An 18,495-nucleotide genomic window follows, 5' to 3' on the forward strand; every position below is an offset into this window, starting at 1 on the left:
AATTGGGGTAAGGCGTCCCCAGGTGGAGCTCCAGGCAGAAGGGTTTGCTTTGGCCCTAAGCTGGAGTGGCAAGGAGGCAACAGTGACTGCATGAAGGGAAGCCGCGTGACCGGAGACGTGGCTGCCACAGCCTGCAAGAAAATCACCATCTTCGGCGCCACCAGCATGATGGGCCTGGCCACCCTGGTGCAAGCCCTGGAGGCGGATGAGGCAGGGGAGGGGGCATCGGCCTGGAGGGCAGAACAAGTGGAGAACACGTGAAGAGGCTGCAAATGGATGTGCTTGGGACACAGCTGTTTCTCTGGAGAAAGCGGCGCAGCTGCTGACAATTGGGGGGGGGAGGCGAGTACCAAAGGAGCAGCTCCTCGCATTGTGGCTGCTGCAATGAATATGAGAGCCAATGTTTTGAGCACGGTTAACATCTCCAGCCCAATGAGTTCTCCATTAACACTCAGCACACCTGTCAATTTACCAGTTACTGCACCAGTGAACATCACACATCCAGTCACTATCACCTCACCAATGAATCGCCCAACACCAATGACATTAAATGGCCCTTTAAATATAGCCATGAGACCCGTGGAAAGCATGCCTTTTCTTCCCCAGGCATTGCCAACCTCTCTCCCCTAGTAAAAACAAAAAAACAAAAAACCTAGAGCAAAAACTTCATGCACTATTAAAAAGAAGACTAGAAAAGGGGGCTGCTGTGTATTGTTTAATGGACTGCTAAATTGGCCACGCCTACCCAGTCACATGATGGCCTGGCCACACCCACCCAGCCAGTCTGGCCCCCCAACAGTCTGAGGGACCATGAATTGGCCCCCTGTTTAAAAAGTTTGAGGACCCCTGCAGGCCGCCCTGAGTCTTCGGAGAGGGGCGGCATACAAATTGAATTAATAAATAAATTATTGTGTAACAACCAAAGGAAAATATCCGAGTATATAGGACTCGTGCTGATGCCCATCTTCAGGGAACTTCTCTCTAGCCAAGCTCTATGGCTATGGATTTTCAGGAAGACACATTAATGTGTTAACAATAAAAGGAAAACACCCGAGCTTTCCTGATGCCCACCTTCAAGGAACTTGTCTCTGGCTAGCCTGGCTTGAGAGAAGTTCCCTGAAGGTGGGCTCCAGCACGAGTCCGAAAGGTCGGAAGACAAAACCTCTGGTCCCGGTGACCGACCCACATCGGATCCTGCCACATTATCCTGGGACACTTATATTCGCCTTCACTGGGAAAATATCCTTCCACCGTTAAAGTGGGGGCGGGGGGGGGCGGTCAGATACTGTCACATACAAGCAAAAACCCCTCGAGAGAAAACGGGATAAGAAGAGTAATCCTTGTATCCGGAATACATGAGAGTCAATCGGTGCCTTGGGGCTTTCATAAACGGAGGGCCACCTGTGGCCCTTCGCCTCATCGCCAAGCGCGGGTTCGCTTGTCCGCGGCCGCCGCCGCCTCAGAGTCACTCCGTTGACCTCCTCTCAACAAGTCCTGGAAAGTTGCAGGACAGGCGGGGGAGGAGGGGAAAAGAGGCGGGCCTAGAGCCGAGCGCCTCGTTTGCCCATTGGAGGACACTCGGGTCGGCCGCTCCAGCTGGAGCCGAAGTCCGGGGCTCAGGAGTCTGAGACAGCCTCCCCCCCCCCTCCGCCCGGAGCACCCAGCCAAGGCTTGACGTTTTAAAGGGAGCCCTGAACGCGTCGCTGCTTCCTCAGATTTTACGGAGCCCGAGAAAGGGAGAAGCGGCCAAGAGTCGCGGCGGGCTCTCGCTGCCCCCTTTTTCTTCCCTGAGCGGGCTGTACAATCCTCGGCAGTGTCCTGAGACTGTATGGTCAGCTCAGGGACGGCTCGGTTCGGAGAGCAGCCTGCTTCGGCCACCTTCGTCTTTCTCCTCCGCGTCTGAATTGCGCGGAGAGACGCCTATCCCCGGGGGCCCTTGGGCGGCAAGGAATCTTAAGCGCGGGGAAGACAGAAGCGGCGAAAGGGGCGAGCGAAAAACCACCCAAAGCCCGGCGCCTATCAAAGGCCTTCAGGGACTTTCCCACCCACTGAAGCCAGCCTCCCACCCCGCCGCCTGAATCTCGGTGAGCCCGGGCTGCCCTTAGCCCAGTGGGACGCCCACGGGAGCCCTGCGTCTTCCTCTCCTGGCGGTTTGGGTTAGAGCCGGGAAAAGCGCGAAGGGGGCAGCAGCGGGAGCGGCAGAGGCGTCCAGGATGACAGCTGAGAAGGAAAAAAAGAGGTAAGAGGAGGGGACGAGGAGGAGGAGGACGGCAAGGATGGAGGCACCGGCACAGAAGGGTAGCTTCTCTCGCCCGCCCAGTAAAGTGCCCTACTAGATTAAAAACAGCAGTTGTAGCACGGTAACAACAGCAACAATAAAGCCGCTCTCTGGAGTGCAGTCGATTGGAAGGGCAAGGTCCCAGGGACGATCATCTTACGCAGTAACGGGCATCTGCCTTCGGGAAGGCGGCCCCTTTAAAATATTTTTGGCTAGGAGTTGCCTTGCGCGCCGGAGGTTTCGAAATTGAAAATACTACCCTGATTGGAAAGATACGCGCTTCGCTGGTTAACTTTTAAACGTTTCGGTCGGTCCTCTAAGCAGGCGACAAGCTCCGGAAGTTTTAGGAGCCTTTGCTTGAAGGCGAGGAAGGTTAAGCGGGTGTTGAATGTACAGAACTGAGCGGACCGAAAGCTGGATCTTAACATGCTCGCTTCGTGGTTTGATTTAGGGAGGCGGTTTCGGAAATCCCATCGATGTCAAAGAATGGAAGCGAGGGGCCTGCTTGGTTAAGTCTTCCATTGAGATCGATGGGGTTTCTAGGAGCTCCGCGCTGGCTGTGCCTGAACACCGCTTCAAATTTCGTTTAATCGCCGAGTCCGAAGCATAAATGGCGTCGAATTCAATTCAAATCTTTATTGTTGGTGTACAACATATGTACAATGAGAAGAGGGGGGGGAGAAGGGGGTTTGCCCCCTGCGAGGTGCGGGATCTCGTCCTCCAGTGACTGGGCTAAGATTGGCAGAGGCGTAGAAGATGCTTCCAGCCTTACCTGCCCGCCTGCCTGCCTGCCGCGAAAGTTCAGGGACGGCTCCGATCCACAATTGCGGACCGCGCGCGGAAAGTATTTGCATTTTCGAAGCGGAAGGAGATTGCCAGGATGCGCGCCTTTGGAAACAAAACCGCTTTTAAGGAGGGAGCCACGATTATCTAACAGTCCCTCCGGAGATGAGGGGGAGAGAACAGCAAGCCCCCAGTGTTCTCAATCGGTGCTTTATTCTGAGATGTTAATTCGAGTCTCGCAGGGTCTGGGAAAGGTCTCTAAAAGAGCATCTGGTCCACCCCTTCCCTTGAGTCGTGAGTGATTTAATTTGTTCGGTACTTGAAAAAGCAGAGATGATTTTATTGGGAGGAGAGGTACATTCCTGGTGATGGCAGGAGAATGCAAAATTATTTTATTCTCCTTACAAGGAGCCACTGCTGCTCTGGAAATTACCATCAATTTTTAAATGGTGCCCAATCTGAGAGAAGCTAGATAGACATCAAAAGGTACTGAAGTTAGGATCTATTCCTTCATAAATCCATTACTCAGTGCACCACCCCCAATTTCCTAGTTTCGTGCTACACTACCTGACAGGAGGAAAAACATGATGTCTTTATATTACCTTGCTTGTCTATTCATCCATACTGGGCCTGCCATCAATGGTTATGACTTGCCCTAGACTAGAGTAAAAAGGTTGTTTCAAAATTTTCACGGTTGATATTGTATAGATTACTTGGCTAAAAAAGGTTTCTGGACTGGTTTCATTGGAAGAGTATTGGCCTTTCAAAGGTCTTGCTTTGAGCAAAAATCTTTCTTAATATCTCCAAACTGCACCGAGATAGTTCAGCAGGACAAGGAGAGTTCAAGGAAAGTTGGGTTGGGTAAAGGTCCAACATGTCACCCGTTGCTTTGTGTTTTATGTGGATTGGTGTTTGGATCAGCTGACAGCCATTTAGGGTCTGCATGGCAGGCAATAGGATATTTCATGCCCATCAAAGTCTGACAGCCCCGCATTGAAGGCACCTTTCTCCAACTTGGTGTCTTCTACTCTATTGGATTACAACTCTCAGAACTCTGAGCTAGTATGATCAACACAACCTGGAGGTTCTAGCTTGCATAAGGCAACCTCAAAATGCTACAGTTTGTTTCTTGGTGCAACAAATTAAGCCAGTTCTGAAAATCAGATGGGTTTGGGGTAAAGGCACATAGCTTCCTGAAAGGGTTACAATTAAAGGGTTTGCAATTAGGATTATGCAACATTCCTCCTTCCCAAATTCCATGTACATCGGATTATCTCCCATTCTCCCAGATTCCATTTATGTCCTTCATCTTCATTGCAAGATATTGACTATGCAAAGGAGGGATTTCAACAGTTTGTCTTCTTTAAAAAGCACTGTCTGTGAATATACTCTTCTACACTACCATGGATTTTATTTCCAAACTCTCCAAAGCAGTTTTGAGTTGGTTTAAAGTTGCCTTTCCCTTGCTAATCTCAAAACACAGAGAATGCATGAAGCAAGCCATTAATTGATTAATAGGAAGAACCACCCTTCAATCAGTGTTCCTCCCGATTGGTGGCCTGGTTTGTCCTGTATAACATGTAAACATTCAAAATCAGAAGCTGTGAAACCACCAAGGTACAAGCTACTATTCTTCTGATTGTTTTAGTAACAATGCAGAAAAATGACAGCATGAAGCCACAGTGGCTTAATTTGTGTGAGGAGGAAGAATAGCTGAGGAACCAGGTGGCAGAGTAAGGACCTTTCCTCATAGCTGTTTTGTGCCATCCATACTTGTTGAGTTGGCTGAAAACTCAGACAGTTACCAGACAGTTCTGCCACTGTGAAATCTGCTACCCCATTTCTGATCTTTTTCCTGCCTCTGTTCTGACTAACTATGGAATAAGGCTGTCCTGATTTTTTGCATGCACCAGATAGGATTGGCTTCTGCATACAACCTAGGTGGTGGGGGAAAGTCACTCCAGGGAAAACAGGCAGGGTCTGAGCTGAATAAAGTGTAATTGTTTGAAGTTAGAAAAGGAACTGAATCACAAGCAATATGATAAATAAAGATTTAAATAAAATCTTTGGTGTTTTTTTTACGCTTTGCTCAAAAAGTAAGGGAGGACTATCCTATCATTTCAGTGTTATGCTGTGTTAGCCTGTTATGTTATTTCTGTGCAGTGTTACACCATTTTGCTATTTCACTGCTGCTCTGTTTCAAAACCCAACAAGTAGTTTTGTTTACACTTCATGGCCACTATATCTGACTCGTTTTAGAGATGGAGCAATAGAGGTCCAGCAGATAACCCTAATCAGGAACCAAAAGGTGAAGGGCTGGCCTGCATGTTTCTGTATCTGCCTGCCCTTCTGATCCCATTTGTAACTGCCTATGACTTCATGTATGACATAATGGATGTTGAAGTGGAGCAGATTCTGTACACATTGTAGCTGTGACTGAATGTTGCTGGTTTATGGAACAAAACACTGAACATTGGGTCACCTAAGTAAGATTTAAATCTGCCTATTTTGTGAACTGGGGAAGAGGTGAAAGCATTAGCACAGAATCATTACAGAAAAACAACAACAAATTATGTTGTTTGGCAGTTTTCTGCTTGGGTAGATATAAGTGGAGAGGGGGGGGCAGCCCTGAGAGGTGATTCTTAACCAGCTAGAAAAATTAACTCACTCCAGTATTTCTGGAAAACTGGACTCAGCTTGTTTCATGTGGAATTATAGTTGATTTAGAAGTAAGTTAGCTAAGCTGAAAACTACACAAAATATCAGTGAATCGTCTGTTTAATAGAGCCAATCCTGGAGCATAGCTAATGTGCCATGCATGGGGATCAATTGTCCAAACACAGTCCAAGTATTGGCTTCTTTTAAACATATTCTATTTTCTGCCACTTTGAAATATTGAATTAAAGAGGAGTATATTTTTCTTCCCACTTCATTTCCAAAGTCTGCATTGAAATATCTTTATATTAAATTTTCAGATTTTAGGTTTTTGTTTTTTTATACAGGTACTTATTTTTGGTGGCCCTTTCTATATTTCTGACTTGTTTGGGATATTGTTGTCCAGATTTTACAGATGAGAACGCATAGTACATTAGTGGCAGAGGTAGATATGAACCATGGTTCACTGTTTAACCTAGATCATCCACACTGAATGGAGATAGATTTAATATATTTTAACCGAAGACATGCTTAACTCCACATCAACCACTGCGTCAAGGATTTTTTATTTTATCATAGTGTATTTTCATTTTTCTTTTTCATTTTATTTCAGGGTATGATCTCTTGAAAGATAAGCACTTTGTAAATCTGCTGACAGATTGTACTCTAATGACAAAGTTAAGTTTGTGCAGGGCAGTCATAATTATCATTTAAGTGCAAATAAATATTGCTGCTTTTAGTGGTACTTATTCCCATCTAAATGTGAAGAGGGTAATAACATTATCTCCTCAGTCCTGAAAAACAGATTCCCCCCCCCCACACCTTTAGCTTTAGTAAAAGCTTGTTCTTTTTGAATTTTACTCAGTTTGATACTATTATATTATCTTACACCAATATACCAAGATATATATTTTTCCATTCATTCATGTCCCAATACTCAGAGACTGCATGGACTAGTCCCGGCTGTTTTCTTGGCAAGATTTTTTAGAAGTGGTTTGCCATTGCCTCCTTCCTAGGGCTGAGAGAAAGTGACTGGCCTAAGATCACCCAGCTGCTATGGCTTGGATTTGGATTACATTACAGTTGATGTAAATTGATTGAAAGTAGTCATATATTTCAGTGTGCCTCTACTCTATCATTATTTTTATTTTTAAACATTTCACTGAAACAAAATTTACTTAATTTTAATATATTATTTTGAATAGAACTCTATTTTAAATAGTCTGTAGTATCTTATATTGCAACAATTTTAAGACAATAACATGCAAAAGAAAACATTGAAAGTAAAAGCAATACAATGTATAAAGTAAAAAGTGTTTTAATTTATGTCAATGGGTTGCCTGTCAATGTTGATATCCTGAGAGAATGGACTCTGAGATTCTCTGGCTCACATTCACTTCTAGTCATTCTGATTGTTATTCTTACAAGATCTGGGAGGTGGTGGGTTGGAATGAACCAGCTTCAATGTATTTACCAGCACATTACATCAAATAAAGAAAAAGAAACATGTGGCTCCTTCTTTAGAAAGGAAGTTGGCTAAATGAATATATCATCATTGCCTAATAAATATATAATTAATACTTTTGAGAAGAGGGAAATTTCCCCCAGATAATTGCTAATGGATACGATAAGTCAAGACAAAGCACTTTTATGTTACACTAACTCCAAAAAGAGGCTTAAAATGGATACATATTCTTTCTTTTTGAAATTAAGATAGATATGCTTGTGCTGGACTAGGAACAATTGTTTTAACAATAATTTCACATTATAAGCAAAATTGAAATTGCAAATGATCTCTGTTTTGATCTCCCTCCCTCCCTCCCTCCCTCTCACTCATATGTCACTCATCAGTATATGTCTATTGAAGTATATAGGATACAATTTTTATATATATATATATATATATATATATATATATATATATATATATATATATATATATATATATATATATATATATATAAATATATTATAGAAAGGAATGAAAAAAGAAAAAGGTTCATCTACATATAGAGATAGAGAATGAGGGAAACCCATGTCTCATATATTAAATCAAGTATCAAACAGATTTCTAAATCTACATTAGGGTTAAGATAATTAATGATTGGCAGGGTACTTATATGAATAAGTTAAAAAGATAAATCAAACATAAGCATCAGTGGCCCAAGACTGCTGCACTCCTTAATCTACACATGAAAACTTGCCTCTTGCAGGTTGGGATTGTTGGGGTGCCTGATTAAAAAAATTAAAAAGTGAAGGGATTGTAGTTGTGTCGCTCTATGGAAACCGTTCCTTCGCAATCTTCAGGGGTTTCTGAAATAATGGCTTTTGTTTCTGATTAAATTGTACCAGGGTAGAATAAAGAGTTTGCTATTCTACAACCATCTAGAAATGGAAAGCAAATTAAAACCATTAAAGCTTCAAACTCTATACAGGCTTACTCAGGAGTAAATCCCATCCAGCACAATGGGAGTTAATTCCACTTACGCATGAGATTTGTAATATTTAGTGCTGTCTCTGTTGCTGTGCCTCAGATTAGAATGACCAGATGTCCACTTCTTGTTGGGGCAGATTTCCTGTTTTCTTTTTTAAACGCAATGTTCCAGTGTTCTGAGAACATTTCAAGCTGAATTCTTGAAAGGTCTTGGTTGTTGGTTTTTTTTTTCTTTTAATCAGAGTCCCTGCATTCTCCTGAAAATGTAATTAAACATTTATTGTTGCTGTTGCCGAAAGGATTTACAAGGCCAAGTAGATCTTGTTGTTTTGTCTACAAGAAGCAAGTGTTAATTTGGATTACCAAATGCAAAATGTAGCAAATGGTGGCTGGAGTGAAAAGTTCAGTGACCTTCCATATTATCACCGCTACTCATTTTTGTATTTTGTTGTTTTTTTCCTATATTCATGGAGGTTGACAATGCTTCATCAGTAAGACAAATATCAGAGCCTAATTGTAGCACCAAATCACAATGATATTACTTTCCTCTGAGATCCTAAATCTAGTTAGACAATCCAATAAATACTCAGATGTAAAAACAAAATCAGATAATTTGAATAAGAACTATGAATTAAACTGACTATATACAGTTTGGATAAAAGAGTTTATATGAAGGTCTTGAACTTTTGTGAGTGATATGGGAATGGGAAAAAACTAAAAACAATCCACATTTGTAGATCACTAATCAAATACGTTGCTCTTCCCTCCAATTTCTTTATTATAATAGCAAAAGAAAATAATCAGCTTCCATAAATAGCAAATACTGCAAAATAACCTGATGAATACAAGCACTACAATATTTACCATTTGGTGGAATGACTTAAACAAAAGCCTTGGGTCTTTTTCTCAAGACATTGTCTCAATACTGGAAATGTAAGGGAAATGTCAGGGTGAAGTTATGACACATTCCCAAAATTTGGGAAGAAAGTTATGCGTAACCAACTCCAAAGATACTCCTGAGGACAGGAGGCTTGAAAATGAGGTACCTTGGTGATAGAACATGCCTTTTTCATGCAGATGATTCCAGATTTAGTTGCTGATATCTCCAGTCAAAAAGATATTTGGAAGAATGTGTGAAAAACATCATTGCAAGATCTTGAACCATTATCACTAGTAGAGTAGACATTTTAGATTAGATCAATTAATAGTCTGAAATGGTATAAAATAAACTTCTTTAACACTGAACCGCTGAACTTAATTCCCATTATCCCCAACTAATATGTGATCTGGATGGGGATTCCAGGAGTTGTACTGTAGTCCCAATATACTTGGAAATCAATGTAACATAACCATTTTAATATGTGAGAGTTGAAGTATGCAAATCATTATCCTAGGAAAATAAATCCTTATACCTTGGCAAAGTATAGGTTTACCAAAGCTTTATTATTATACTTGTAGTATTGTACTGTGCAGTTCAATTTGTTTAAAGTTTGCAGAAATTAGGGTAGAATAAAAATAGTTTCTGTTCTCTATCGCATTTCCTTAGCTGAAGCAACAAATTCATTATTGTATTCCATTTAGGACATGATTTTTCTCAAATTCTTCCAGCTTTAACAATCTGGTTTTTTTAATGGACATTTCTTAAAGAGAAGAGATTATGTTAATTATTTTACTACTTTTTCAGACCATGAATTTCTTTGATTGGCATCTAATAATCTGGCATCTAATAATGTTTAGGGTCAGTTCATGTTATATCTTTTTCTGAGTAGGCCCAACATGGCTGCATACACACCAATATGTTTCTCAACTGTTGTTTCTTGTTACCCAAATGGGTAACCCTATACTACCAGATTATGTTAGTGAAACCATCTTCCTATATCTTATTAGAGGCTATAGTATAATAAGAACCTTCTGGTAAAGGCTTTCATTAGAGCAGGGGTCCTCAATCCCCAGTCCATGGGCTGGCACCAGGCCATGGCATGCCTGAAACTGGGCCAGGCAAACAAGTGAAGCGCCATTTGCGGGATGCAGGCAGCATGTGAAACCTCCCTCCCCCCTCTGGTCCATGGAAAAACCTCTCTCCATGGAACCGGTCCCTGGTGCCCAAAAGGTTGGGGGCCACTGCATTAGAGGTTATGCTTACTTCAGTTCCACTCTGTGACATTGCTGTGAGCCTTCTGCAAGATCCAGGTCACTTGGAACCAAGGAAGCCTTATTCACTTCTCCACAGGGCATTAAGTTGGGGAAGACTGCAGCAGGAAACATGTTTCTGTTAATCCATCTGCATTACTTACAAGTGTTCTCATGTCACTATAAGCTGCAATATGGTTCATTTGGTTGGTTACATGCCATAATTTTTAAATATACAATACTATAACCCCCTAAACAGATGAATTAGTGTGAAATCCCTCCACTTCATTTAGTATAACAAATAAAACAATAAACCACTTTGAACTCTTGAATTTTAATCTATTTATCACAGGGTCCCTGAAACTGGTACCACAAGTGGTCATAGTGGTCTTGCATAGGCACAATGGGAAACAAAGCTCCAAGAGTTTTGACACACTTTCACTATGCTCGCAAAGCATGGACTTTTTTTTTTTTTTAAGTTGACATTCTCTAACTTGCCCGCAATTCCTTGAGGGATCACTGTTCATGATTTGACAACCCTTGGTTTAATGAGTTTTGTGAATTAAACCTGGTGGTTTTTGTGAACTCAGTTACCTTTGGCTTGTTCAGCAAACCATGACTTAGGCCGGTGATGGTGAACCTATGGCATGTGTGCCTAAAGTGGCATGCGAAGCCATGTTGCCTGGCACGCGCGGCCTTGCCTGTTTGTCTTCCAGGTTTCTGGCACGCATGCACGTGTGATGATCAGCTGTCCTTCGCATGCACAGCAGTGCCGAAAACTGGCATGCACATGTGTGCCGGCCATCTGATTGTCGGGCGTGCATGTGTGCTAGAACCTGGGATTTCAGCTTTTCCAGAGCACATCCCTGATGAGCACACGCATGGCGTTTCCCTGCGGCCTTTTCGGCACTCGGTGCCGAAAAGGTTCGTCATCACTGACTTAGGCCAAATAAATTCTCAGGGCTATGCCAATATTCTCCCTCTCCCTATTTTGACTGGGATTGTTTTAACATGTTATTGTTTATCTGAGGGCCATAGTAGATTATGCAAGCATATGAACTGCATTCTTTTAAGTGAATTAAGTCAGACAATGATTCTTTTTACCTGCTTATAATATTTACTATGGCTCTCCATTGTACAGTAATTGGATTTATATTGCTAATCTCTTCTTGGATTTTAAGGAATTAATGTGTATTGTTTGAATAAGAAGTTTGGATTCCAGAAGGTTTTTGTTTGTTGTATATCATGAAATTTAGCCAGTGCATGACTCACCTGGGTGTGGCTTAAGGTATTCCAGACCTGGCATGCTGAAATGTGTGGTAATACTGCTAAACAAAAGTCTTTTGGAAATTCCTGTAGCCAGTAAACTCCGAGCATTAACTGGAACACAGCATAACCCTATGCATAACAAGCTATTTCTAAGCTGAGAAAAGGACAGCCATGTGATATGGTCTGCTCCAAAACCATTTGCAGGACAGGTAACCCAGAAATTTTAGGGCAATGGTTTTCATCCACATTGTGCAATAGGGTAACAATAGAGAAATAGGGAAAGAAACCATGTTCAAGGTGGCCATAGCTTACTAGTAAAGGGGACAAAACTGATGCTAATAGCTTTGAAAACTGCAGTCAGTGAAGTACAAAATGTTGCTAAAAGCTATTCCCAGCCACTTTGTGGGAAAAGACTGTAATAGGAGTGGACAGAATGTTTGTCTTGACTGAGCCACTTGGTCACTATTAATTCAAAAGATCTTTGCTCTGCTCATTCCATCTTTTAGCTTGACCTAATTCACAGCATTTTTGGAGTGGATAAAAAAAGAAAATTCTGAATATGATGGCCAGAGTTGGTTGGCAAGGACACAGATTTTTAAAATAGAAAGGAAAGGAGACACAATTTTAGTTTGCTGAGGGTTGGGGGGAAAGCATTTGGCTCAGATCATGTTTGAATGTCTTTCATTGCTACTCTGTTCCATTTTCTGATTTCCTGCAAGGCAATTTAGACAGCTAGTGCTGGCCACTGGGCAAATGGAGGGAAAGACTAAGTGCCTTAAAACGGAGTGGCTTAAAACAGTGCCTTAGAAACGTTCATAGGTAGGACATCCAAGGCAAGAATATGGGCTTCATCTGTAAAACATGATTTAAAATTCTGAGTTGTTTTGGAGCCAATTTTCATAATCTCCAAATTGGACAATTACTTCCCTGCTTTATTTAGACATGATTAAAAGAAGGCAGTTTGTTACAAATTAAGTAATGGTTATTCAAAACCATACAAACCATACTTTGACCAAACCATATTTTAAGAAACTACATGAAACCTTATTCAGACATCATATTAAACCATGTATTTTCTTTGTGCATTGAGTAGAGTTTGACATTGTTTGTGTGAACTCAACCAAACTGTGGATTACTTAATAAATAATCAAGGATACAGTAGGTGAATCCCACATTGCTGTTACTTTCTCTTTTTTCTTCTCCTTGTAATTGTAAATGCATTCTTTTCTCTATAATATATAAAGTTTCTCAGGACCTTAGCTTCAAATAGTCCTCTGCTTACAACAGTTCATTTAGTGACTTCAAAGTTATAATGGCACTGAAACAAGTGACTTATAACAATTTTTTATACTTATGACCATTGCAATACCCCCATATTAACTTAACAACTGCAGTGAATCACTTAACAACTGTGGCAAGCAAGGTCGTAAATAGGTCAAAATTCACTTAACAACTATCTCGCTTAGCAACAGAAATTTTGGGCTTAATCGTGGTCATAAGTCAAGGTCTACCTGAAGTTGGATCCAAACCAGATGACCAATTACAGTTATACAGATTGCTGCTTGAAAACCAACTTTAAAGCTATGGTTTCAGCCTCTGAAGTGTGAACCCCGATCTACAGAAATCATGGTTTGTGTGTATTTTGATACATAAGCTCCTCATCACTTTTTGTGAACGTAGACATAAAAGACCACTTTTATGTCTAAAAAAGAATACTTTTTTAGATTTAACAACACTTCATCCATTTTAAATGTTTCAGAATGTTTAGTTTGGGCACTTGGAAGATTCAGCAAATACTTGTTACTGGGGTCAATAGGAAGTCTGAAGGCTATATTTTGAAGCAGCTTCTAAAAGTGTAATTTTGTGACCAGTTGAACAAGAAATTGATTGTATTTGATTTTGCCACTGATTATGTTAGCCATACATAATGACAACAACAAGTGGTGTGCAATCATTATACTTTTAATTTTAGAATAACAAACTGGTTATTCTCATTTTGGTCTTTTCATGGAAAGTTACAGCCTGATGCTTGAAAAATCCCAGACGTTCACAATTAAATTACCCTCCATATAAATAAACACCTGATGCCACTAATTAGTTTTTGCAGTGTTCTGAAGATATTGGGGATAGGGTATACATAAATAAAACTATTATTTGTTTATACTCTCTTTAAAATAGTAAAAAGCTGTTTTTAGTGAGAAAAATCCCGTATTTCTGTTTTTGCTGCCATGAAAAATGCCAGAATATAGGTATTGTACATAAGGCCTGAATGGGAACAAAAAAAGAAGGAAGTTTTCCTGTTATAGTATATACTCACAAAGAGGAATGGAAAACTAAGGAATACATTATGGAAATAGTAATCCATGCCATAAAAGTTAAGACTTATATTTGTACAATCTGATTGATCAATGATATAATAATAGAAAACTCAAATAAAAACCTATTAAATCCATGTAACTAATTAAATAGTTAAATACAAATGCATGTTTAAAGATATGCGCAAATGTATCTAGTTAAAAACATTATGTTTAGGAAATAAAATCTAAATATTAGCAATACTGTATAGTGCCTAGATATCAAGAGTCAAAGACTGAGTTTGGTACACTGTATAGCCACAATGTAATATCCTTGGCTCTAGGTTGATCCTGTCCCCTAAGTAGAAAACCAAGATCTAAATTCCAGAAGTGTAAAAGATTTGGTCCCTTTTGCAATATTCATATACAGGTAGCCTTCAATTTATGACCACAATTGGCACTGGAACTTCCATCTCTAAGCAATACAGTCTTTAAGTGAGTCAAGCCTGATTTTATTTTACGCCAACCTGGCTTCCCCCATTGGCTTTTCCAGGAAGCCCCCTGGGAAGTTTGTAAATGGTGAACCCGTGACCCCAGAATGCTGCAACTGTCATAAATACATATCAGTTGCCAAGTGTCCAAAGTTAGATCATGTGATCACAGGGATCCTGTGACGATCATAAATTCAAGGCATGGTCATAAGTCACTTTTTTCAGCACCATTGTGACTTCGAATAGTTATAAAATGGTCATAAGTCAAGGACCACCTGTACTAATTCATTTATTGTAGTTTTATTAGTTGATCCAAGAAGTGATCAGACTGAGTAAGAAAAGCAGAGAAATAAAAGTAGTGGGGAAGCTGTTTTGGAAGGATTGAGGAAATCATAAAAAAAAAAATGTGGGGATGGTACAATAATAGAGAAATCCAGAGTCATACAGGGGTGACTGTTGGGCACTTTATGTTTGCTTGCAATATGACCTTTATAATTGCATAATACCTCCTTGTAGATTAAATGCCATTGGGAGGATTTGGCTCAAGGCTAACTCAGCCTTCCAACCTTCTGAGGTGGTAAAATGAGGACCCAGATTGTTGGGGGCAAAATGCTGACTCTGTCAACCGCTTAGAGAGGGCTGTTAAGCACTGTGAAATGGCATATAAGTCTTAAGTGTTATTGCTTTTGCTATTTGGCTTGGTAAATAATAAGTATGACCTTGGACAGAAAAGGTGTATTTTAGTGACTGTAGACATTTGTAGACTGATATGTTGAATGTATAAAATCTATTAAGTATGGTGTACAGAATAGATAAAATTATATTGTATCTTACTTCACCTGAGCATTTTGCACTTACAGGACAGTAACTTTTTTCTGATTTGTTTTAACAGATACTGAATGCACTTGGACTCTTGAAAGTCACCTAGTCATGAAGGAAAATAGTACAAAAAAGGCTAAAAATAAAGCTTCATAATTTCTAAAAAATAGAGTAGTCTAAGATTTAACAGATTAACAGAGTTGGAAGATGACTTTGTAGGTCATCTAGTCCAACCCCCCGCCCAAGCAGGAGACCCTACACCGTTTCTGACAAATGGCAATCCAATCTCTTCTTGAAAGCTTCCAATGATGAAGCTCCCACAACTTCTGAAGGCAAGCTGTTCCACTGATTGATTGCTCTCACTGTCTCCTTATTTCCTCTCCTAGTCTCCTTATTTCCAGATTGAATCTCTCCTTGATCAGTTTCCATCCATTATTCTTTGTCTGGCCTTCAAGTGCTTTGGAAAATAGCTTGACCCCTCCTCTCTGTGACAACCCTCAAATATTGGAACACTGCTATCATGTCCCCCTTGGTCCTTCTCTTCACTAGACTAGCCATGCCCAGAGATGCACCCTGCTTAAGTGCAGCTGTGTTACAGAATTGAATATCTTTATTTTTGTGCAATTTGCCTACTTTCTGTTGATGAAATCACTTAACAAATGTTGTTTAGATAGATTTTTATTGAATCTTAGAGAAGACAAAGTAATTATTCCATTTCTTGTTTTGAAAATGGAAAGTGTGAAAGCCAGTAACATAATAATATCGAAACAGTTGTTTGAACCTCACGTACTACATCCTGTTCTTTAAAGGTATTTAGGAAATTGGGGAAATTGGGGAAAAAATATTGTCTCCTTTAATCAATCACAAGTTAAATGTTTTTATGAATTCATGTCTGGGGTGAAATGCTACCGGTTTGCACGGTTCAGGCGAACCGGTAGGGATAAAAGCTACAGGATTGTGCGAACCGGAAGTAAAAAAAAAAGCTACCGATTCATCCAAACCGGTATTTCTGACTATCAGCTGTGCCGCACAATTTATCCTGCTTTCTAGAAAATCTAAATCGCATGGCACAGCTGTTCCCCTCCTCGCTGTTCTACTTACCTTGTTAAGCCTCCTTTTTCCACATGACGCGCGCGTTTGGCACACACTGCGCACCCGTGCTTGCACAGCGTGTGTTTGGTGTGCACTGTGCATGCACAGGCAGTGAACTGGTGACAATCCGCAGAAGATTTCACTACTGATTTATGTGCTTTCTTCAACTTAAAGTAAAATATAACATGTTCTGTGAACTATGCTTCTTTTTATAAGCAGCACCTGGAAGCCATCTTATAACTTATATGCAACCTGCCAAATTCTTCTAGATTTTTCCTCCCTGGCAAACATTTTATTCTCACTAGAATCCTATGAAGAATGTTTGGCCAAGATTTAGGTTGCATTCACATATGTATCATGTTAAGCCAGTGGTGGGATTCAGCCAGTTCACACCACTTCGGGAGAACCAGTTGTTAACTTTCTGAGCTGTTTGGTGAACTGGCTTTTGGAAGAAACCATTAGGGCAGAGAACCTGTTGTTAAATTACTTGAATCCCACCACTGTGTTAAGCCATATTTTGTTTTATCTTTTTAGAATAGAAACTTTACTATCTTGCTTCATACTGCATGCCAAAAAGAAACAGCCCAGACTGTATCTTACAATGCAATGTACAGTATAATCCCGTTTCCACATAATGCCAAACTAGGAATCTTTTTTCCTGTGCTTGTTTAAATAAGCTATAGGAGCCTAGATCATTACATAGCTTTGAAGTGTGATAAATGGGCTTAAATGTGTAATAAATCAACATCTAGAAAATCATGTTATTGCCCAGATTCATGATTCTTAAGAGTTTATTTTAAACTATATCTAATGTTTACATTAGTTTAATAAATGCCTGTTAGCAATGCTTCTGCTCAGTAACATGAGAATTGTACCCATATTAAACACAATAAATACAGAACAATGCATAATTCTATACATGCCTACTGTTAGAAGACCTGAAGGACCAGGATACACTATCCTAGAGAAAATCTATCTATGTTCAATCATCCACATGAAAAGGAATAAACCATAGTGAAAACCAAATAATGATGTGAGAACAAAATCAAAGCAAATTTATTCACACTCTTAGTTAGAGGAATCTTGATTCTGAAAAGAGGATTCAGGTCCACACTGCAACTTCTCATTGTCAGGCATCAGAGGCATTGCATTTCTGTAATCATCATAGTTCTTCTTATCTACTGCTTTACTTGTTTCCCCCCACAAGATGGGGTACCATTAGAAATTAGAAAGCATAGATGGAGATGCATTAGAAATGAATATCATAGTTCTTTCCCCCACAAGCAATGATGCTAAGAAATCAGACATTTGAAACTTGCATGTACCAAAGCCTGCAACAATATGTGATGTATCTCCTATTAAGCTGGCAAAAAATAGAGTACTCTGTTTCCCCAAAAATAGAACCCAACCGGAAAATAAGTCCTAGCATTTTTCAGGATGCTCATAATATAAGCCCTACCTCCAAAATAAGCCCCAGTTAAGATTGTCAGTCAGATGGATGCATTTAGTACCGTATTTCCCCCAAAATAAGACCTAACCATAAAACAAGCCTTAATGAATCTTTTGGAGCAAAAATTAATATAAGACCCGGTCTTATTTTTGGGGAAACACGGTATTATCTTTTGCATGAATCCAGAACCAAAGCTTCTGTGTCAAGGTTAGATTGTTTTTCTCTCTTCTTCCTCTTAAAGTATATTTTATGTAGCATGTGTATCTTTCCCTAACAATGAAAGATATAGTAGAACCAATAGGACTCCATAAATGTTTTTAATATAAGGTTATATAGGAAATTTGCTCACATAATCAAGAACAGAAACTGAGTCAAATTCAGGTTTCTTTTGAAGAGCAAATGCTAACTTCAGAGGCTGGTTCTCTTCATTTATAGAATCCAAAAATGTGTTTAGTTTGGCTTTGGCTTAGCCTGAAGCTGACATCAGCCATTGTGGGTTATAAACACTAATCGATAATAAAGTGTTGTATATAAATGCTGTAACTGTGACTTACTCAACAAGTCATGTTATTGTAAATGATGGTGTAGCACAATGCTGTAAATCTAACTAATTACTACAAAGGAGAATGTGTCTCTGTGCAACTAGGTTTTGGCAGCAGTCTTCTCGGTGTGGTTCTCTAAAGAAACCAGGTATTGACTTGTGGGTCTCTAGAGAACAATACATGTGTGCAAGCAATCCTGGCCTAGAAATATCCCAAATATTCCTGCAATTGCCAAGAAATAAAAAAGCACCATGTTTA

General features: G+C 40.1%; 1 protein-coding gene across 1 annotated transcript in view; it reads left to right on the plus strand.

Annotated features, from left to right (window-relative positions):
• Window positions 1-1,558: 1,558 nt before the first annotated feature.
• Window positions 1,559-18,495, plus strand: part of EPAS1 (endothelial PAS domain protein 1) — a 100,694-nt gene continuing 83,757 nt past the window's right edge. Inside the window, exon 1 of the mRNA XM_034427653.3 lies at window positions 1,559-2,239. Coding sequence (XP_034283544.2) covers window positions 2,214-2,239 — 26 coding nt within the window. The 5' untranslated portion in view covers window positions 1,559-2,213. The remainder of the gene's footprint in view (window positions 2,240-18,495) is intronic.

Source organism: Pantherophis guttatus, chromosome 1 (assembly GCF_059756535.1).
Source record: "Pantherophis guttatus breed Tessera chromosome 1, ASM5975653v1, whole genome shotgun sequence".
NCBI lineage: Eukaryota > Metazoa > Chordata > Lepidosauria > Squamata > Colubridae > Pantherophis > Pantherophis guttatus.